Source organism: Capra hircus, chromosome 1, assembly GCF_001704415.2.
Source record: "Capra hircus breed San Clemente chromosome 1, ASM170441v1, whole genome shotgun sequence".
In the NCBI taxonomy this organism is placed as follows: domain Eukaryota; kingdom Metazoa; phylum Chordata; class Mammalia; order Artiodactyla; family Bovidae; genus Capra; species Capra hircus.
In genome coordinates, this window is record NC_030808.1 from 94,305,536 (window position 1) to 94,329,441 (window position 23,906).

At 36.8% G+C, this 23,906-nt stretch overlaps 1 protein-coding gene across 5 annotated transcripts in view; it reads right to left on the minus strand.

The window, feature by feature from the left end:
- Positions 1-20,908, minus strand: part of ECT2 (epithelial cell transforming 2) — a 68,055-nt gene extending 47,147 nt beyond the window's left edge. Inside the window, exons 1-13 of one of the 5 annotated variants that reach the window (XM_018047647.1) lie at positions 20,779-20,908; positions 16,056-16,207; positions 15,351-15,430; positions 15,150-15,242; positions 13,449-13,631; positions 11,997-12,086; positions 10,782-10,889; positions 9,794-9,867; positions 8,959-9,089; positions 8,700-8,815; positions 8,543-8,605; positions 6,816-6,951; positions 4,197-4,330 (exon numbers count right to left, since the gene is read on the minus strand). In XM_018047647.1, coding sequence (XP_017903136.1) covers positions 4,197-4,330; positions 6,816-6,951; positions 8,543-8,605; positions 8,700-8,815; positions 8,959-9,089; positions 9,794-9,867; positions 10,782-10,889; positions 11,997-12,086; positions 13,449-13,631; positions 15,150-15,242; positions 15,351-15,430; positions 16,056-16,185 — 1,338 coding nt within the window. In that variant the 5' untranslated portion in view covers positions 16,186-16,207; positions 20,779-20,908. Of the gene's footprint in view, positions 1-4,196; positions 4,331-6,728; positions 6,952-8,542; positions 8,606-8,699; positions 8,816-8,958; positions 9,090-9,793; positions 9,868-10,781; positions 10,890-11,996; positions 12,087-13,448; positions 13,632-15,149; positions 15,243-15,350; positions 15,431-16,055; positions 16,208-20,545; positions 20,587-20,778 lie in introns of those variants that run through there. The other 4 variants (XM_005675305.3, XM_005675306.3, XM_018047645.1 and 1 more) reach the window with 4 other exon arrangements.

Sequence of the window (23,906 nt, forward strand, 5' to 3'; positions counted from 1 at the left end):
ATCTATCCTCTTTTCATTCTCACTGATACTATCCTAAGAAGTTTAGTTTATTAAAATCTCTAACCAAGAGTGCTGAAATAATCTTCAAATTGATCTCCCTCCACGATTTCTTTCTCCTTCTTCAATACCTCCTTCAAAGTGAACCAAATGACTTTCTAAAATACAAGTCAAATGTTACCATCTTTCCCTTCCTATCAAAAATTCTTTAACAACAAATGACCTAGCACACTGTACAAAGGCCTTCCCCAGTCTGGAGTAAGATATTTATCTCAACTCTTACTATATTCACACCCTAAACTCTACCCTTAGTTCAGTTCAGTTGAGTAGGTCACCTGTGTCCAGCTCTTTGCAACCCCATGGACTGCAGCATGCCAGGCTTTCCTGTCCATGACCAACACCCAGAGCTTGCTCATATTCACGTCCATTGAGTCGGTGATGCCATCCAACCATCTCATCCTGTGTCGCTCCTCTCCTCCTGCCTTCAATCTTTCCCAGCATCAGGGTCTTTCCTAATGAGTCAGCTAAAGTATTGGTGTTTCAGCTCGTCCCTACCCTTAACCCACCCTCAACTCAAAATCCCCTGGACTATTCTGTAATACCAGGAAGGATTAGTCTTTGTACTGTTGGAATAATCTCAAATACACTTCCCACCCATATTCTTTGCATGCACTAATCATAATCATGCTTTAAAACTCATTTCAATTTGCATCTTCTGTATACTTTTTCAGTGTTCAACCACTGGAAATTCCAGCTCAACACCTTCCCTAAACTGGAAGAAGAGCAAAATTCTCACCCCACATATCGCCAAATACCGTAACTAAACCTCTCTCAGGAGGTTCAAAACTTTCCATTTAGTTATAATTAGGTGTGTATGTTTTAACTCTTATTCCAGTCTAAGTTCCTTTAAAACAGGAATCCTCTTTAAAACCTTATATTAATAGGCACCTAAGTATTAAATGGAAAAAAATCAAGAAGCTACACTTAATTTCGGAGGTTAAGTAAAAATTAAGCTATTCCAAATTCAAATTTAAAAAAAAATTTGTAGGACACATTAGTAGGACACATTATAGGACACATTAGTCCTACAACAAGCTTAAAGAGAACACTATAATGAACATGGCTCATGGAGGTTTAAGTAAACTTAGGTGAATTTATACTAAGCACAGTAGTGTGGAGGTTTGTCTACAGTGTAATAATTACAAGTGCTTTTTAAAAAGAAGTTTTAGTGCATGTAATTGATATGCAGGTTAAAATTTGAAACTCCAGGGCATTTACCATGGCCTGAAAGCATTTACATTTCTAGGTTATAAATGCTACCAAAGTACATGAACAGTACATGCCAAAGGGATTTTCTGCTCCTCAACCACATTTTGGCTGACTATAAACACTTCAACAGGAAACTCCTCTAGGATGGCTTCCCTTGAGGAAGAGCAGAACTGACTTAAAACAAGTTTAGTTTAGTATAGCAGAGGGCCTCATAAAACCCTGACTACTGCTAAACAAATCAACTATGAAGAATAACCTTTCCATGAATACCAAGAAAAAAGTTTTTCATTTCTTATTCATGTATCTTATCAATGGTACAAGCAACTAAAGGCCATTATATTGGACCTTAATGAACAATATTAATAATTAAAACAGAATTAAAAATTAAACCCAAATAAGAAACTCCCTATCATTTTCTATTCAAAGTTAAGCTAGGTGGTATCAACTTTATTTTCCTGACAAATTATCTTCTTCATTACCACAAACAAATTTATTCCTTCTTTCTACAGATTCCAAAATAATGTCCTATTATTATGCTTTTCAGAACCTTGAATTTTTATTTATTCCTTAATATCTTCCTTGCTCTCATCCTACAAGGATTTCTTAGAATTGTTTTTCTTCAGAAATAACTTCATAGTACATTTTAATAGTAGTAAGCAATGAGTCAACATTTGACTACTGCAAAATTTTAGAAAATGACACACTAAAGGATAACTTTTAAAAAATTACTATGGCAGAAACCAACACAATATAGCAAAGCAATTAACCTCCAATTAAAAATAAACTTAAAAAATAAAAATTTACTGACAAATATGTTGTTATGCTTCATCACTAACTGTTTTTCCATATTATCAGTTCAGTTCAATTCAGTTGCTCAGTTGTGTCCGACTCTTTGCGACCCCATGAATCACAGCACGCCAGGCCTCCCTGTCCATCACCAACTCCCGGAGTTCACTCAAACTCATATCCATCGAGTCGGTGATGCCTTCCAGCCATCTCATCCTCTGTCGTCCCCTTCTCCTCCTGCCCCCAATCCCTCCCAGCATCAGGGTCTTTTCCAATGAGTCATATATAAACAGTATTAAATAAAGCAATGACTCTTGAATACACACTATCATAAAAAGCTACCACTTCCAAATGTAAATGCAGTATCCTGACATGGAAGCTGCAAAATTGTGAATTAAATTCAGTCTCCTCTAAGACTGTCTATTGAGGATCCTTCTCTTTTTAAAGTCACTATTTAAAAAAAAAAAGCTGCGATGAACATTGGGGTACATGTGTCTCTTTCTATTCTGGTTTCCTCGGTGTGTATGCCCAGCAGTGGGATTGCTGGGTCATAAGGTAGTTTTATTTGCAATTTTTTAAGGAATCTCCACACTGTTCTCCATAGTGGCTGTACTAGTTTGCATTCCCACCAACAGTGTAGGAGGGTTCCCTTTTCTCCACACCCTCTCCAGCATTTATTGCTTGCAGATTTTTGGATCGCAGACATTCTGACTGGTGTGAAGTGGTACCTCATTGTGGTTTTGATTTGCATTTCTCTAATAATGAGTGATGTTGAGCATCTTTTCATGTGTTTGTTAGCCATCCGTATGTCTTCTTTGGAGAAATGTCTATTTAGTTCTTTGGCCCATTTTTTGATTGGGTCGTTTATTTTTCTGGAATTGAGCTGCAGAAGTTGCTTGTATATTTTTGAGATTAGTTGTTTGTCAGTTGCTTCATTTGCTATTATTTTCTCCCATTCAGAAGGCTGTCTTTTCACCTTGTTTATATTTTCCTTTGTTGTGCAGAAGCTTTTAATTTTAATTAGATCCCATTTGTTTATTTTTGCTTTTATTTCCAGAATTCTGGGAGGTGGATCATAGAGGATCCTGCTGTGATTTATGTCTGAGAGTGTTTTGCCTATGTTCTCCTCTAGGAGTTTTATAGTTTCTGATCTTACATTTAGATCTTTAATCCATTTTGAGTTTATTTTTGTGTGCGGTGTTAGAAAGTGATCTAGTTTCATTCTTTTACAAGTGGTTGACCAGTTTTCCCAGCACCACTTGTTAAAGAGATTGTCTTTACTCCATTGTATATTCTTGCCTCCTTTGTCAAAGATAAGGTGTCCATATGTGTGTGGATTTATCTCTGGGCTTTCTATTTTGTTCCATTGATCTATATGTCTGTCTTTGTGCCAGTACCATACTGTCTTGATGACTGTGGCTTTGTTTATAATAGCCAGGACATGGAAACAACCTAGATGTCCATCAGCAGATGAATGGATAAGAAAACTGTGGTACATATACACAATGGAGTATTACTCAGCCGCTAAAAATAATTCATTTGAATCAGTTCTGATGAGATGGATGAAACTGGAGCCAATTATACAGAGTGAAGTAAGCCAGAAAGAAAAACACCAATACAGTATACTAACACATATATATGGAATTTAGGAAGATGGCAATGACGACCCTGTATGCAAGACAGGAAAAAAGACACAGATGTGTATAACGGACTTTTGGACTCAGAGGGAGAAGGAGAGGGTGGGATGATTTGGGAGAATGGGAATTATAACATGTATACGGTCATGTAAGAATTGAATCGCCAGTCCATGTCTGACGTAGGGTGCAGCATGCTTGGGGCTGGTGCATGGGGATGACCCAGAGAGACGTTGTGGGGAGGGAGGTGGGAGGGGGGTTCATGTTTGGGAACACATGTAAGAATTAAAGATTTTAAAATTTAAAAAATAAAAAAAAAAAAAAAAGCTATTTCTGCATGAAAAAAAAAAGCTACTTTTAAATGGCATTTCCCTAACAGCAGTTTCTGTCATAGATTTTCAATATCTATGTTTAAATTCTATGCTTATACAATTCTCTTACAAAAAATAACGCATTTCTTTGTTTTTACTTATGAATGGTGAAACAGAGATCATTTTTCCAAATTCTTACCTGAATAATTGTGGTCAATATGTTTACATAATTACTTTCAGTCTGATAGAGCTCTTTTGCAACTTGCCACCTGGCTGACTGCTTTGAAGGAACTGGAGTAGAATTCTTAGACTTAGTACAAGACTTTGGTGTTTCTAAAGGAAAAAGGAGGAAAGATTTAAAATGGAAGCCAGATATAAGCACCAAACACTGTACAGATTTAACAAAAAAAAAAAAAAAGAGAGAGAGCGAAGGGTATCTATTCTTATAAATATACCACCATATATATTTTCATTAAAGTAGAGTTTCATCCTAGAATAAGGCCAGAAAAGAATAATTGTCATGTACTTTTCAAAAACGTCAAGATCATTAAAAAACAAAGAAATACCGAAAAGAAGAACTGTTCCAGATAAGAAGAGACTAAAAGAAAGATAACACAATTTATAATCCTGGATTGAATTTTAACTCAGAAAAACCTTTTTGCTTTTGCCAAATAGCATGGTAGGATATTAGTGGAACTAGTAAAATCTGAAGGTCTATAGAGTAGATCAATGTCAGATGTTAATTTCTTAATTACAATTAACCTAATTAGACTCACTCCTCCATATTCAAAGCAATATGACTATTTCCTAAAAACTCATTCTGTATGCTGTTATAAGTATTCTTGCTCCTCTTGTAATAAATCTCAAATCCAGCTCAGCTTTCTACACCTATCTGAAACTGACTTTTAATTCCTTCCATGAATATTTAGTGACTACCTGTTCTATACTAAGGGCTTGCCTGGTGGCTCAGTGATAAAGAACCCAGCTGCCAGAGCAGGAGATTCAGGTTCAATCCCTGGGTTGAGAAGATCCCCTGGAGAGGGAAATGGCAACCCACTCCAGTATTCTTGCCTAGGAGGTCCCATGGACAGAGGAACCTGGTGGGCTATAGTACATGGGGTCCCAAAAGAGCCATACATGACTGGGACTAAACAACAACTCTATTCCAGGCACTGGGAATAAAGCAGAGAAGACAGACAAGGTACTTATTCTCTTCAAGTTTACATGCTGGTGCAGAGAATAAAACAATAAAGGAGTAAACAAACAATTTCTAACAGTGATAACTACTACTGAAGATGACAACCCACAGTCAGGTTGGTAGGAAGGAGTAGTGGGACAGGGCCTTACCTTTACAGAGAATCCGGTAAGATTTCTTTAAAACAGGGAGAGCAAGTATAAAGTTCCCGAGGTATGGTTTTAACAGTAGAAAAATCTGAAGAATAACAGACACTGTGACTAATACCCAGAGAGCATTAGTGGAGGACAGTAGCACATGACAGGAGAAGCAACTGAGGAAGGGTTACCCAGGAACCTGAAGCTGTGGCAATACAGAGCTTACTGTCTGTGCAGAGAACAGCATGCGCTAATTTACATGTTTTTAGAGACCTCTCTAAGTGCTGAATGTAGAAAGGCAAAGATGAATATAGGGAGACCATCTAAAGGACCATTGCAATTATCTAAGAGAGATATCTCCAACACAGAGAGAAAAGGTTGATAAAGGAAGGGTAACAAAGGAATAGAGATTGAATCAAGATTTCTAATGTGATTATGTGAAGAACAGCTTGTGTATTAGACATGAACAAGGAGGTGTGAAGAATACAGTTGAACAGGAAAAACCTCAAATTTGGGCATCATCAGCTATAGAAAGAAAAGCCATAGAATTAAAAGAGATCACTTAGGAAGAATTCAATGGAAAAGAAATGACTCAGGAATAACATTCCACATTTAGAGTTGGAAAGGTAAGTTAGGCCAAGGAGAAAGACAAATGAGTGATATACAAAAGCCAAAATTTTAAAATGTGTCCAGGAAGGAGTAGCTGCTCATGTGAATGCTGTTGACTATACGAAAACTGTCAGGCTCCCCAGCAAGAGCACTGAAATTCAACTGGAATGAACTGAAGACAGTAAAAAGAAAGGAAATGAGACAATGGATCAAGATAAATCCTTCAAGAGTAGTTATATGAAAGGGAAGAGAGAAATAGGATAGTCAGTGGAGAGTATTATGAAGTCAAGGGAAGGTTTTGATTATTTCATAAATTAGAAAACAACACACTTGTGTGCAGACTGAAAAAAAAAAAAGAGGGGAAAAAACTGAAGATCAAGGTACAAGAACTAATTATATGCAGCTTCCTGTATCAGCTGATAAACAAAGTAAGTTCACCTTTTTCTGACTTCATTGTACCTATTTTCTCCATTATTCATATGACATCTCCTGTGATTCTTTGTGTTAACAATCTGCTCTCTGAACAGCTCTATCACTTTCTAGCTGTGTGACTCTAGACAAGTTTTACTTCTCTAATCTCAGTACAGTCATCTGTAAAACAGGAGCAATAAAACTTATCTTATAAACACACAAAACATACAAACACTTAGTATATAGCCTGCAATTGTTAAATCTAAGCATTTCCACGTGCCTCAGCTAGGACAAAGGCCAGTCACTGTCGTACGGATTTATCTACATTCTAATAATTATTCTATTCCACTAAACTTAAAGATTTAAAAATGTGAATTACCTCCATAGTTAATGCTAGATTCTGGTGTGTTGGAGATATCTAGGAGTGACCCTATAGAAAGGGAATGTTCAGCTGATGGGCGCTTACGGGGAGGGAAAGGTGATAAGTCTGCCTCTCTTGAAAGCTGAGCAAGTGTCTCTTTTAAACGACGTCTTTTGCGATTGCTGTTTGGGGTATTTAGAGAAAGCAGTGACACTGATTTCTTGAGCTCAGGTGTATTAGCCTGCAATCCAAAGCACAAAAGCTCAATTTTACTTCTGTGGTTCTTTACTGAGACAAGAACAAAAGAAAAACACACTTAAGAATCTGATAAAATCTGGGTTTTGCACAATAATTTTACAACTACACATTTTTCCACATAATTCGGCTGCTTCATAAAACATAATAATCAAAGGACTATTGTAATTGTCTAACCACTAACACCTAATTCTTTTTCTCCACAGTAATATTACCATTACATATTTGCCTATAAGCTTGTTTATAATCTACTCTCCATTAGACCATAAATTCCGGGGAGGCAGGGACCATTCATTCATATTTTGTTCACTGTATCTCTGGGAGTTAGCACAGTGCCTGGATACAGTGCTCTTCAATATTTCTCAAATACCACTTGATTTTTTTTAAAACTGTACTGTCTTTAAAAATGCATTGACAAAAAAGAAAAAAGAAAAAAAAATGCATTGACGATGTTGCACAAGGGCTTTCACGAATTGAGGTGAGCACGGGCTCTAGGCTTGTGGGATTCAGTAGTTGTAGCACATGAGCTTAGCTCCCCCACAGCATGTGGAATCCTTCCGGACCAGAGATCAAATCCATGTTCCCTGAATTGGCAGGCGGGTTCTTAAGCACTGGACTGCCAGGGAAGTCCTACCACTGAGTTCTCTCTTGAGAACTCTCTCAGAGTTCTCTCTTGCAATCTGAGGCATATTTTTTAAACTTTAGGCTCAGAAACTTATATTGAGAATAAGGGCCCAAAGAGAACACAACAGTATATATATTTAGATTTTATACTTCACCTTCAACATTCCATTCAAAATTATTAAATCCCAAACTGAAGTAAATTTTCCCTTGAAGCCTGCTTCTATATCTTTCTGTCACATTCTGGTGAACAACACTATTTTCACCAAGATCCAGCAATAAATTTTCCTTGCCTATAATTCCTTCTACTACAGTCATTTTTTTAAATGACATCTATCCCTATTCTTCAGTTGCTCCAATACTTACAGGACAAATCAAAATGCTTTAACATACTAAAAACTTGATTCTGCCTATTTAGTCAGCTTTATCTGTTGGCCTTCTTTCCCACACGCTTTTCTGAAGCCATACTTTTAATGTACTTTTAAGCTTTCATACCCTCTCCCACCTGCTGTCTAACATGAATTTCCTTACTAAGTTAGCCAAGGAAGATGGCTCAGCATTTATTTGCTCTTTTCAATCCTCCCTGAGTCTCTGAGTTAGTTAGTGGTTAGAATACATACATTGCTCAATTATGGCACATTTCATTGTGTACTGTAATTGTATGCACATCTCTCGTTCCTTTAAGGTTCTAAGTTTTTGAAGATAGGGATGTTATGGTTTATAATGGTATCACCAAGAATTAACATAGAATGACAGAGATTAAAATAAGATTCAATACATTAAATCTCCATAGACTATCCCTCAATATCCAACTGTTTAATTATTCTGACATTCCTAAACATGACAAAAAAACATGATCTATGTGCTAATTATCCTAGGTTCTTTTGGAATAAAAAAGTGTCGTCTTCATACAATCAAGCTCTCAGAACAAATGAAAAAAGGGACAAACAGCATACCTTTTCATATAAATACATAGTTTCTCCAGCTCGGGCATCCATTTGAATGCTTCCCCAGAACCACTAGTGGAAAGAAGACTTTAATTAAGAATTTATCTCATCAGAAAAGCTATTACTAATGTTTTTAAAAAACCACTCTTATTTTACAATTACTTGCCTCTTGTTTCACAACATAAAGTTTCTTTGAAGGTTCAAATGGAAGTTCTTTTACTATATTCTCTTCAACTATAAGGTGAGTGCATCTTTCATCTCCAACTGGTAAATAGTTTCCTCCTAAAGAGGAAAGCATACAAGCATACATAAGACCAGCTGTTTATCCCCAGGCCCAAATTTTTTAAAGAGACATATTCTCAAGGAAGTGATTAGCAGGAGTAGGGAATAAAATATGTTAGCTTTTAAATTATGCTGAATTCTACCTTGCATTTTAGTCATTTCTTCCATATTGGTTTTCTCTTCATCCGAAAAACCCAGGAAACTTAAAATGCAATCTTGAAATGGAGGAACTTTAAATTCATTTCTAAAGTCATCAACTGATGCACAGAAGTCCCTAAAAACAAAGTACACTCTTCTAAAACCAGCTTAACTGAAATTCAATATAAGTGAAGCAGATCAATTTATAAATCTACAGTAACTTTCAAGGTTTTAGCATAATCCATTTATTGAAAATATTTTACATTAGGTCCTGAAATGTTCATAAAAACTACAGCTAAAAAAAAACTGATGCGTCCTCAGTCATCCCAGAAGTAACTTCCCACACAGTTTAATCACAGGTAATTGTTAAAGATGCAAATATCTGCTCTGTACATGAAATTTTATATGTATTACAGGGGTTCTACAGTTTCATAAAATCTTAAGTAATAATCAAGTACATGAGCAAGGAATTGTGAGACTGGAAAGCTTAAAAAGGTTATGAAATGCAATTACCACTTAAAATGTAACCAGACAAATGTAAGAAAAAATATAGCACAACCCAACCATCTAGATGCAGTAAGCTATTACCTGATAATTTTAGAATGCTTTTATTGGTTATTAAATTATTTTATAAAGTTCAAAGATATCATAGATGTCTTTCCATTTTCAATAACTATAATAATAATAAAAAAAATTTTGTTCCTCCTATACTTTATTCCCTAAGCTTCACGAAGACAGAATTAACTTTTCATATATTAATTTATGAATTTTGGGCACATGGGTTTCCTTATGACATGTGACTGATTCACATAATTAACAACTGAATTTCTAAATACTTACTGTTCATCCCGCCTTTCCCAAGCTTTATAAATCCATTCTGGTTTCATAATTGGAGTACCCAGGCTCACAGCTACCTAAAAACATAAACATTAATTATGATGCATTTTTACCTTAAATAACTGCATTCTTATAAGATATGAACAATTATAATTACATTCTTAGATCACTGCCCATCTGCTTTGTAACAAAATATAAAGAAAAATTAAAGAAAAAACTATCTTTCCATCATACAATCCAGGTTAAAATAACTTCCAAAACAAGTTCCACAAGGTCCAAGCTGTTTCATTTTATTTTAAATAAATACATCTCCCAAGTTGATTCAGTTCACCTTTATTACATTTCTATTTCTGTGTCTACTTAGAAGTATTAACCCCCATGATAGCACTAAGAGTTTAAGAGAATATATCTGATTAGGTCACCAAATCTTAGATATGAATTCTAAGTATACCTCCCAGGAATTCAAGATTACCCTAAACTTACCATTTGCTATATATATACACTGATGGAGGGTGAGAACAAAGTGATAAACTCTTCAAGTGCAATCTTGAACTAATACTTTAATCCCAATAAAAGTATTTTCTCCTGTTCTATAATTTTCACAAGTTAAATGTTGGAACTATTTTATAAGAACAAAGTTCTGCTCTAGATAAGAGAAAAATACCTACCCTCATCACCTTCTGACCCCCTTACTCACCAACGCTCATAGTAATTCTTTCCTAATATTACTCATCTAAAATGTTATTCACTTACCAACCTCCACTATCCTAATCATCTTTCAAGACCTAACTCAAGCTCCACTGCCTCCTTCAAACCTCAGGGGCCACACTCCTATGATTTAAAATTTTTTACTAAACACACATATAGCAAAAATTGAATTTCTGATCCTCAATAAATTGTGAGAGAAATAGACAAAATGAGAACACTTTCATTAAATCCATTACCAAACAGTGCTATATTGAAATGCACAAAAATACTAAAATTTACATACCCTGAATTTTTCTCCTTGTGTAGAATTTGCCACCAAATGCGTAACTTTTGAATTAAAGTCTTTTCTAATAACTCCACCCATGTGATGAACCAATGTCACCAATCTGACCTCAAAAGAAAAAGTAAACATTGGTTTTTTTTTGATTAATATAAACAAAATTTTAAATGATGTTTATAGTTCATTTAGCATATACTGATTTCTATTTATCAGGTACATGAAAGAATTTTTATAAAGTTTATGTTAAAAAAATTAAAGATTCATCTGCCTTACTGGCATAGGCAAAATCATACAGAGAGATAAGCTAGTTAAGATTAACATACAAAACTAAGTTAATTAAAGACTGGCTTTCACACAAGTGAAAAAGTAAATATATTACTTCTCAGAGGTGGGTGGTGAAGTAAAAAAGCTTGTTGCTTTGCCAGGCAAAGGGGGACACAACAGGCTTGTGTCCCAAAAAAATGTATGTCCTCAAATTATTACTTTTTAAAAGCCAGGTTGTCATCACATCAAGATTCTTCCCACTGAATTATATTAATACCCCATTCAGTCAGTTCAGTTCAGTCACTCAGTCGTGTCTGACTCTTTGCGACCCCATAAATTGCAGCATGCCAGGCATTAGCTCCAACATAAATAATTTTACAGATCAAAGAAAGAAATTTCTATGAATTCTCTAGAGCAATGAGAATACTTTAAGACTAGATATATATAATAAAATATGGCAATGCATAAACAAAAACTTCAAATAATATGCTAATGAAATACTTAAAAAGACAATTTCTAATTCACAAGACTAGCCACCCTAGACAAAACATTTGTTTGTTCACAAGGCTCTTCAGAGTGTTTATTCACAAAGTTTAAGACCCCTTTCATACTCATAGTGGGCTTCCTGGTGGCTCAGACGGTAATACGTCTGTCTATAATGCGGGAGACCCAGGTTTGATCCCTGAGTCAAAAGATCCCCTGGAGAAGGAAACGGCAACCCACTCCAGTACTGTTGTTTGGAAAATTCAATGGATGGAGGAACCAGGTGGGCTACAGTCCATGGGGTCGCAGAGTCGGACACGACTGAGCGACTTCACTTCACTTCACATTCACAGTAATTTCTCCTTCAATATTTTAAAAATAAAATCATGATACAACTACCAAAAAAAGGCAAATTTAAATTTATTTTTCTAGAGAAAATATTCTTTGACTAGAATGTTTTAAAATACTTACTAGTTCTTCTTTCTTCCTGAATCCAGTAAAACATAGTACTAGATTCATCATGCTGGTACAATAGAGTGGGCGACATGCAAATGGCAGAGGCTGAAGGATACAATTTTAAATCTGTGAGACTCTCTACAGCAAAAATAGAACACATCTTTCTAAACTAAACATATTTCCCTCTCTTGCCATTTAAAACTCCAAACCCCAAAATATACTTGCATCTTTCAACATGCAAGAAATCACAAGGATCAATTTCACAATAAAAGTTCCCATGATTTCCCATATCATATTTGATACACATAATCTAAACACACTTTACTACTGCCAAATAAAACATAAATATCCATACCCAAACCTTTGTTTCCAAAATGTACTTTGATACATGAGGTATTGTCTATAATAAAAGATTTCCATATACTACTGTAAATGCTTCAAAGTTAAGTTAAAAGCAAAGTTAAAAGAGGTCAAAAATATTTTTCTAATAAATACTGATCATACATATACTTGAACCAAATATGATTCTAACTTTTCAGCTAAAAAATGGAGATAGTAAATAATTTAACAAATGATTTTATCTATCTATATATGAAAGAGAATGCTTAAAAACAGATATAAATTTAATTCCCACTATTGGGCAGAAATATACTTTTCCATAATCTTGGCCTTTAAAATGTTTATGTGTTTTTTAAAAACAAGACTTCTGAATCAAAACAGAGAACTAAAAGATTATCATGTGCTCATCATTAGTATCTATAATAAAAGAAGCACAAAGATCCAAGCAGTTTAAAGTTACTAAGGCAAGCTTAAGAATGCCAAAACAGAGCAATAAAATATGTATAACCTCTGCTACAACTTGAATGAAATGCTATTCAAAAACAAAAAGTAATTTCCCTAATTTATCAGTAGAAACTGATAAAAATGCAATTGTGGTAGCTGTTCTATGTGGAAGAAAATTAAAGTTTATGTACTTATATATACACATCTTTGGTACTCAGGTTTAAAGCAAATTATTTCTTCCCAAGATACTGCAGGTATTAAGATTTTGTATATACATATGATATTCTTTGGGCTTCCCAGGTGGCGCTAGTGGTGAAGAACCCGCCTGCCAATGCAGGAGATGTAAGAGACGGGAGTTTGATCCCTGGGTCAGGTTCGTTCCCTGGGTTGGGAAGATCCCCTGAAGGAGGGAGGGCAGAGAATCCCATGGCCTGGCGGGCCAAAGTCCATAGGGTTGCAAACGGTCGGACACAACTGAAGCGACTTAACACGCACGCACACACATATTATTTATGATTAAAGGACTTCTGAGTTCTACAGAAGGTAGTACTACAGAGTAGCCACTACTATTCCTATTCTAAATATTTCATATTCTCAACAATTAATGAGATTTTTCTGCAAAAAATTCATTAATAAAATTTTATTAACCTTGAAAAGTTATAATAAGCATATATTCCTTCTTACCTCTCCTTTTTCTGCACAGTTTAATACAACTGGTGGTCCAATAACTCTACAATCAGCCTTGTATAACTCATTAAAGACAGAATCCTGGAAGTCCATGACTATGAACACATTTTCAAATTCTGGAGAATCCAAACTTTTAACTTCGTCAACTGATTCCATCTTTACAAATGGCAGTTTAATGTCCTTGATTTTTTTCCATGGCATTATTAAGAAATAAAATTTATATATTATAAAATCAATTATAAATCTCTCTAAATAAGACCCCCAAATCAACTCAGTATCAACATTTTTATTTGTATATTTGTAGAAATGTAGAAACTTAAGTTTTAAATCATACAATGAGCATTATACTTAATAGTGAAGTCATATTTCTTTACTTATTTATATAAACATATCTCTACATTAAGATTTTAAATTTTGAAAATTATTATAAAGGCGTAAGTTTCTGACATGACTTGGTAGCCATTATAAAGCATCTAGTATGGATATAAAAATAGGGGTGATTAATTTTTTAAGTACACATATTTTGATAGTAGGATGCCTTAGAAAGATATCCAGAGTTGCTTTTTATTCTGACTGAGAAAATGATGCCATACACATAGTTCTTCCTGCACAAATTATAGTCAGAAAAAAAGAAAAAAATACTATGACATGTAACATCTACAAAAAGTTCAGTATATATGAGGGAAATAAGAGAAAGATAAGAAAATATGGAGGCAACTACAACTTTGTATACACAGGATTTAAAAAGACAACTTTGTAATGTACATCCATGAAAAAGAATGAAGATAGTTAAGGATCTACATGACTTGTATAAAAAGAACAGAACCATTTAAAAGAAAATTCAAATGGGGGAGTCAATATTTGGGCTTTACTTCTCAGGCTGATGTGAAGGGATGAATTGTGTATCCCAAAACTCATGTTGAAGTTCTAATCCCCTGTACCTCAGAATGTAACTATTTCAAGATATGGACTTTCAAGATGTAATAAAGGTTAAATGAAGTCACATGGGTGGATTCTAGTCAGACTGTATTAGAGGTGGACAGGTGTCCTTATAAGAGAGGAGATCTGGACATACAAGGGAGATATGCATGCACAGAAGATGAGCCACGTGAGGATAAAGCAAGAAGGTGGCAGTCATCAACAAGCCAAGGAAAAAGGCCTCAACAGAAACTAAACCTGCTGACACCTTGATCATGGACTTTAGCCTCCCGGAAAGTGAGAAAACATATTTCTATTGTTTGAGCCGCCCAGCATATGTTATTATGGAAACCCTCACAATCTAGTATTAGCTGGTATAGGGAATTAGAGATATTTCATACAGTCAGGTAAATTCCCTGATGACTGTCAAATATTGACTTGCAATTGTGGAAGTAATGCAAGAATTTGGAATAAAATAAAATTATTGAGGAAAAAGTAGAGTTTAAAGTATTAGATCTTCACAAATACATAAGTGAAATGTCATTTACATTTAACAATGCCAAATTACTCTATAAGGATTTCATTATTTATAAAACATTATAGTTTGAGGTTTCACAAACATCCAAATTTTAAAATAAATGTCATAGTTTTCATTAATATAGTTTCAGAGTGTTCAAAGTATACCTCACGTCTACTTTAGGCCCAATCACCATTAAGTGGACTATAGAACACAATCAAAGGAAGTGCAGCATGCCACATGCAACAAAAAGCTTGACCTACCATATTAACAATACTTTTTATTAATTTTTCATCCGATTTTCCAGGACAACTTTCTTTTATCTTTATAACAGGGACTTCCATTATGTTAATAGTCTGTGGAAAAGAGACTTAATTATGAGATTAAGAAAACTATAATTTATGCACCGATGGAAGGAAAATAGTCTCTTTAAAAAATAAAAATAAAAAGCTCAATCTCCATACCTTTAAGGCTTTTATAAGTTCTTCTTGTTTTCCAGATTCTTGAACCAGTATGACTCTTGTTTCAATCTGAGGCATTTCTTCTATTAAAATTAAAAACGTTTAAGTAAAACACTTTTATTATTCACTAACATCGAAATCAGTAGTCTCCAACCCCTTTTTGGCTAGATCTGTAATGTTTTCCATCTTTGAGATAATAACATTCCCTGAAATTAAAATGACTTAATTCCTGGCTTTTTAAAAAAATCTCATCAGGTATCATTTCAGAAGAGAAACATACTGTATTATAAACAAAGTATTCAAACATTAGCACTCTTCATAACCAAAGAAAGCATTCACCAACTTGCAGTCATCCTCTTAAATAGTGCATACAACTCTATGAAAGATACATTAACACAGTGGAAAGGGAAGAAGTGGCTCTTCACCTACCAGTCCTAAATGAATATATTCTAGCTAACAATATTGCAGCTAGACTGCCCTCACATACAGCAAAAGCAATATCCAACAAGACACCCTCTCCTTCGAAGCTGGAAAATGCCAAACAATAATAAAAAAAAATCTAGTGCAATGGGTTTTTGTTAACGAATTTTTACTGAATGCCTGTACCCTAACTTAACAATATTACAGTCAAATCGTAAGAAAATCACTAGTCAGTAAGTTTAGGATTAAAAGAGTGATTCGGCATTTTAAAGCAGATAACATGTTTACCTTCAACACATGAGGCAGATCTAATACATAAGTTTTCCTTAGAAGTTTCGGCAACTTTCGAATCAAAAATGGAAGAGTCTGCCAAGCCTGTACTGCCAGTAGTGGATGCTAATGCACTATTATCAGCCATTGTTTGTTCTCTTCTAGGATGGCTGAAAAAAAAAAGTAAATAAAATTACAAAAAACGAACATAATTGTTAGGCAAAAACAAGCATTAACACCTACAACTTACAAGAAATATCATTACCCGTTTTTTAAAAATACTGAACTGAAGGAAGTCAATCAACTTCTGAGGCTCAGTTTGCTCTTTATCTATAAAATAAAGATACTCTTACCTGACTCATAGAGATACAGTAAAATAACAGTGTAACAAAAGTACATTATATGTATAAAAGTACAAAAGTACAGGATATTACCAGACAGTCAAAAAGTACTCAAAATGTACTCATAAATATTATGCTACCTCCCCCTCCATACCTTTGCCCTCATCCAAACTATTTCTCTTCCTATTTTCATTTATCATGTCACCATCATCCCCTAAATGATCCCAGTCAAAAACCTGATCCATCCTTACTCTTTCATCTACCTCATTTGCCCTCCCCCAAATTGCTATCGATCCCTCAAGCATCTCTGTATCTCTGGGATCCAGCCAGTCTTTTTGTGGCCAATGCCACAATGCCCACTTGGTGAAAAACAACAGTTCCAGACAACTGTCTCTATCACCAGTTTCTTCAGAGGTCACGATCCACATGGTTTTCAGGGTATGGTTCTAAAAATAAATGTGACCATGTTACTTCCCTCCTTCAAACTTGCATAAGAAGGGCTTCTTAGACAATCAAGTTCAAATTCACCATCCAGTTTACACTTTCATCCTAGCCCACCTATTTAACCTCACCTCCTCTATTTCCCCAAGTCCATATGGACTGTACTGCTCCGTCCACAAAGAATTTCCCAGATTTTTGCAAACAACTTACTCCACACCTACTTGCATTTAATAGGGCTCAATTCTCCACCTAGCATGTCTTTCAACACATCACACCACTTGACTTATCTTCTGTAGATTTCTCCAAACTTCTCATATATAACTGGACTGCTCCCTTATCTGTATTTTCATATTACCTTACAAAAGTTTCTCCTCTAAAAGATTTCATGAGACAGTTAACAAGTGTCATTATGATCCTGGACTATGAAAGAAAATCTTTCTTTTTTAAATTTCTAGGACTTAGGAGTTGAAACGTTAAGCAAAGAGGGAATAAAGAAAAAGCTGAATAGACGTTTATCAATTCAAACCGGAGTTTTTAATGTAAGTTTATTATCTTGAGGTAAATTTCCAGAATACTGGGCAAATACAAAGAAGAGGCCATATCTTATTTAAAGGTGCATACCTGATCTAATTTACCTTTTCCTACATTTTCATAATAACAAAATATACAACTAACTTTCACTAGATTTTTAACAAAGTAATGTTTAAAGTATTATTAGCCTCATTTCTGCAAAGTGATATCAAACAGTGTGACAAGGTACACACTAATAATAGTAGACTTAAGCCTGATTATTAAGTACACTAACTTATACTAGTTGCTTCAAAGTCAAGCAACTCAGCTTCCAGTCTCAGCTCTGCACTTAGTAGGTTATATCTCAGTTTCCACACCAGGACTCAAATCCAATTGTGATAAACTTATTAGATGATGTCTTTACATGAGTGACAATTATTCATTCTCATGATGCAGGGAAACACTGAAGGCAGGAGAAAGGGACAACAGAGAATGAGATGGTTGGATGGCATCACTGACTCAATGGACATGAGTTTGAGCAAGCTCTGGGAGTTGGTGATGTACAGGGAAGCCTGGTGTGCTGCAGTCTGTGAAGTTGCAAAGAGTTGGACATGACTGCGTGACTGAACTGAACTGACAATATTCACAATGTGAACATTTCTCATTGTTTTACCACACATCCACATCAATCATTATTTAAAGGCTCCCCAAATGAGAGCTCCAATAGTTGTTAGTAAGAGTCTTAGAATAAATAATAAACTCTATCCAGCCCTTATTTTTCTGTTACCTCTCTCACACTTAAATGTTTCCAGTGAAAAAGAAAGGCTCTAAACAGGCTTTCATTTCAAGTCCCCTTAAAAGGATGTTAAAAAGAAAAATCCACCACAACTACTAACCTATATGCTGCAACTACTGAAGCCAGGGCCCAACTACTGAATTTTTGTGCTTGGCAACAGAAGCCACCACAATGAGAAGCCAGTGCACCACAAGAAATGAAGAGCGTAGCCCCAGATCGCTCTCCACAGCTCGAGCAAGACCACATGCAGCAACAAAGACCCAGCGCAACCAAAAATAAAATTTTAAAAAAAGAAAGAAAAATCAAGACATGATTGCTGCTTTAAGGAATGTAAGAGCGAGTCTTTAATAAATCAAAAATACCATGAGTTCACATTTTTTCACTTATGCCTCTCTGTTTAAAGACCATCAAAATAGGAAAGTAACTAAAAAGTAAAATTGTCACTGATGATACTATATATGATCAGTTTATTGCCAAAATAGCTTTCAGTCAGTTCAGTCACTCAGTCGTGTCTGACTCTTTGTGACCCCATGAACCGCAGCATGCCAGGCCTCCCTGTCCATCACCGGAGTCTACCCAAACCCATGTCCATTGAGTCGGTCATGCCATCCAACCATCTCATCCTCTGTCGTCCCCTTCTTCTCCTGCCCTCAATCTTTCCCAGCATCAGGGTCTTTTCAAATGAGTCAGCTCTTTCCATCAGGTGGCCAAAGTATTGGAGTTTCAGCTTCAGCATCAGTCCTTCCAAAGAACACCCAGGGTTGATCTCCTCCAGAATGGACTGGTTGGGTCTCCTTGCAGTCCAAGGGACTCGCAAGAGTCTTCTCCAACACCACAGTCCAAAAACATCAATTCTTCGGCGCTTAGCTTCCTTCACAGTCCAACTCTCACATCCATACATGACCACTGGAAAAACCATAGCCTTGACTAGATGGACCTTTGTTGACAAAGTGATGTCTCTGCTTTTTAATATGCTATCTAGGTTGGTCATAACTTTCCTTGAAAAGAGTAAACATCTTTTAATTTTATGGCTGCAGTCACCATCTGCAGTGATTTTTGAGCCCAGAAAAATAAAGTCAGCCACTGTTTCCACTGTTTCCCCATCTATTTGCCATGAAGTGACTATGCCAAAGTCTTTGACTGTGTGGATCACAATATACTGTGGAAAATTCTGAAAGAGATGGGAATACAGACCACCTGACCTGCCTCTTCAGAAACCTGTATGGAGATCAGGAAGCAACAGTTAGAACTGGACATGGAACAACAGACTGGTTCCAAATTGGGAAAGGAGTATGTCAAGGCTGTATATTGTCACCCTGCTTACTTAACTTATATGCAGAGTACACCATGAGAAACGCTGGGCTGGATGAAGCACAAGCTGGAATCAAGATTGCTGGGAGAAATATCAATAATCTCAGATATGCAGATAACACCACCCTTATGGCAGAAAGTGAAGAAGAACTAAAAGGCCTCTTGATGAAAGTGAAAGAGAATGAAAAAGTTGGCTTAAAGCTCAACATTCAGAAAACTAAGATCATGGCATTCGGTCCCATTACTTCATGGCAAATAGATGGGGAAACAGTGGAAAACAGCTTTAACATTTAGAAAAAAGATGCATGCTAAAGTTACCGTGTATCAACAGTCTGATTACAAACTGAAAAGCACTGATAATTTTTTCACATTCATGTATTCTGTAAGCTTTTAAGATAAACACACACAAAAAATCAGTGTTCATAAACCCATACAGATTACTTTTCATCTGAGAACATACTCAAGGAGTTTTTAACTAAATACAACATATGCCTCTTTCCATAACAAAGATAAAAATCTGTCATTTAAACAAGTTTCCTTTTATTTTTTTAGGCAATCATCTTTCAGGGTGGAGGAGCTAAACGCCATACTGGACATGTTGGTGGTGTGATTGACAATAACGTTGTTCACATTACCTAATACTGTCATTAACAAAGAACTTTAATTTAACCAATTTGTGGCACTGTTCTAAACCTTTTACTTGCATTCATTTAATCTTTGCAACAATCCTAAAGGGCAGGTACTGTTATTATACTCATTTTACAGATAAGAAACCTAGAGCAGAGAGATAAACTTCCCCCAGGTCATACTGTTGGTGGCAAAACATTCCATTCCGAGCCGCTTTCAGAGGCTGTGCTTTTAACCCTTAAACCCATACCCATCTGTACGCGAGGTGGAGAGCCGCAAAGGGCTGGCATTTTACATTAAATACTAAAAACTAAAGATGCCAGGAAGAATCCAAGGCTGAAACCACTAAGTAATCTGAGATAAGCCCCCAAAGGCCACAGTTGCCGGCCCCCAGATCCGCAGAGCCCATTGTGGCTTGCCAAGACCCCCTTTCCGACAACTCCCCCCTTTGCCCAGAAACTCTTTCGGAAAAAATATCCAACCCGGCAAGAGATGACGAAGCATAGCAGCCAGGATGACCTCCAGCCCCCGGCCGCAACCCGGCCCCGCTGTTGGGAAGACGGCGGGGTGGTTTCCAGAGCCGGGAAGCCAGGGCTGGGTGCTCCGGAATTCGCGGTCACCGGGGCGGGGCCGTGGGGCACAAGCACAGCGGCCCACTGCTCTGGGGACGCCGGCCCACTCCCACCTCCGCCACGCGCACCCACAGAGCCCTCACCACTCTCAAAGGACGCCCTGGAAGTTCCACCTTTTCAAGCACAGGTCCTTCTCACTGTTACCGCCATTCCTCGCCGGCCGCGGCCACAGCCAATTCAAAAAGTGAGTCGCTCTCTCTAAAAGGCATGCCGATTGGCGCGTGATGTCAACCTCTTTCCCATTTGCTGGAGTCTCCAGAGGGGCGGTGATTGGCCGCTGCGCCCCTCCCAGCAGACGCTGACGGATTGGTCGAGCGTGTGTTTCAAATAAACCCAACGGCTCCGACGTCAGAACGTCACGAATTTGTAGAGAAGCGCCGGGATGCGACCGGTAGGTGGCGATAGAGGCTCCTGGGTTTCTGTGGGAGTGATTAGCAGGTGTGTCTGAGGCTATCGCTTGTTTACTCAGTAAACATCCCGTTTCTAGGGAGAGGTTGAGTGGATTTTCGGTCCCCTCAGCTTTTCTTTTCTTTTTTTTTTTTTTAATGGATTAGACTCTGCCAGATCCCTTAAATGTAATATGTGCCTTGACAGATGAATTTTTCCTCAGTGGTTCTTGTGAGTTGTAAGGTTTTTCTGCCTGTATGCTTCCGGCTTCAGGAATTTAAACGTGTGTTAAGGGACTTAGAGTTTGGTAGGTGTCTTGGTGTCCAACACATGGGAACTTGGGGTCTCGACAACTGGACTTTCAGAAGCCGCCTATTTATATCCTGACGTATGTAAAGCACTGTGCTCTAGTCTAGGGAATTTCACGCATGATTACAATAAATTCTTAGTGTTTCTAGCACTTTTTAAAATATATAAACTTGCATTTGAACAAATGTAAAACTATGGCACGAGATTCTAGAATTTTCTGAAGCCAAAGTAAATTGTTTCCTGCTGCACCCTCTCTTCCTCGAGGTCTTTTGCTGCTTTCCTCTGACGTCTAGCCAAGTTTATCATCTTTCCTATAATTGCTATTGCTATAATGAAAATCTTTTCTTTATTTCCTATTAATAAATATAATGCTCTGTGCCACCGTCTCTTAAAAAAACACACCTCCCAAAGGTGAGTTCTGCATAGTTTCAAACTATTTGCTGGTTAAATAAAGGCAGAAAGGAGAACCCATTGCTAGAACATTAAATTTGGACAAGAGAAGGAAAACATACTTTGTAATGGAACACTTCCTAACATCTCAAACAGATCCTCAGTATTTAGAATTTTTCCTAATTTTGTCAGGCCACTTTAGAATGCCTGAAAAGCATATAATTCATTCCACAGAATGAGTGAAGCAGTGTGGTAATTACTGGTTTCCTTCTTCATAACTGAAGAATATTTACCTTCAGCCCTCCACTTAATGCCATAATAACTGTTACAGCAAGGACTTCCCTGGCAGCTCAGTGGTAAAGCCTCTGCCTGCAGTGTAGGAGACACAGGAGACACAAGTCCAGTCCCTGGCCCGGAAGATTCCTTGGAGAAGGAAATGGCAACCCCTGGAGAATCCCATAAACAGAGGGACTTGGGGGGCTATAGTCCTTGGGGTTGCAGAGCTGGGCTCCATTGGAGCATGCACGTGAAGGTTACAGCAAAAGCAAAGAAAAACAGTCACTGAAATTTCACACACACACACAGTTATTTCACTGTGGAATGTGCTTTTGTATTTAAACGGGTGTGGAAAAACAGTTACTGAAATTTCAGGCACACAGCTATTTCACTGTGGAATGTACTTTTGTATTTAAACTAGGGTGTGCCCAGCATTCCAGAAAGCCTCCAGACTGAAAAGATATTAACCTAGTGAGGAAAGAGTCAAACACAACTGAGCATACACACAGTGAAGAAAGCAACTTATTTCCTCTGTGTATTGCTTCCTGTTAAGCTTTGTACACAAATTTATTGATTTCCTACAATGAATCACCACACAAATTGTATGATAGCCTACGAAAAGTTATAGTTTATTTTCTTGGCCCCACAACATGTGGGATCTTTGTTCCCCAGCCAGGGACTGAACCCATGCCTCTTGTATTGGAAGTACAGAGTCTTAACCACTAGACTGCCAGAGAAATCCCTATATTTGATTCCTTTTAAGGGATATATGGCAGTTTGACTAGCAAATAAACGCACTATGATGACTCGATGGACGTGAATCTCAGTGAACTCCAGGAGTTAGTAATGGACAGGGAGGCCTGGCGTGCCGCGATTCATGGGGTCCCAAAGAGTCAGACACAACTGAGAGACTGAACTGAACTGAACTGATGATGTTCTAATATTTCCTAATCTTGTGACATCCTTTTCATCTCCTAGGCACATAACTGCAGGCAAATAACTAAACTTTCTATGCCTCAGTTTGAGTTTTTATAAAAGGGCACTTACCTCATTACTGTTGTTGTGAGGATTAAAATTTGATATGTATAATTAAAACTTAGCAACTAAACAACAACAACAAAGCATATAATAAACATTCAATAGATGTTAACTGTTACTGTTATTTTTACCATTACTCTGGCTGCTGCTGCTGCTGCTATTACCAACTCAGCTGCGGCCCTATAATTACCTGATGGGACTGATGTTTTCTACACTACCTTCTCAACTCTGACCATAGGAGCAAGGCTCCTATGTTTCTGTTCGCTTTGCCCCATCATTTCCCCAGCCACAAATCCTGCCAGACCAAGCTTGTTGTAGCAAAGACCTTCATCATGTTATTCTCCTACCAGAGAGAGGACAGTCCTTCTTCCACACCAAACCTGATCTCTCTTCTCTTTTAAGGGAAAGCTTGCAATGCTCATGATGTCTCCTCTTGTCTGGAAGATAAGGCCATCTTGTTGGTGGCCTTGGCCAGGTTTCTGTCCCCTTCCAAGGCAGGTCCCAGCCAAGATTTTTTATGTGATATGTGAATCTCTTCCTTCAGGTACCTTCACTGGAAATGTAGTTATTGAATGCATATATCAAGGGGACAAAACTGTTCACAGTACAGGATAGATAGATCAAAAATGAGAACTTCCTTGAAAGAATAGACCATTTAAAAAATTATTATGTCATTCACGACTCCTAAGATGCTGAAAACAGGTTTCAAACAAAAAATACTGCAGAAATTGAATTAAATTTAAGTACTTAGTATATTAAAGTGAGTGACATTTTCATCAAGCAATAAGATAATTTCTGAGGTGGGGAAATG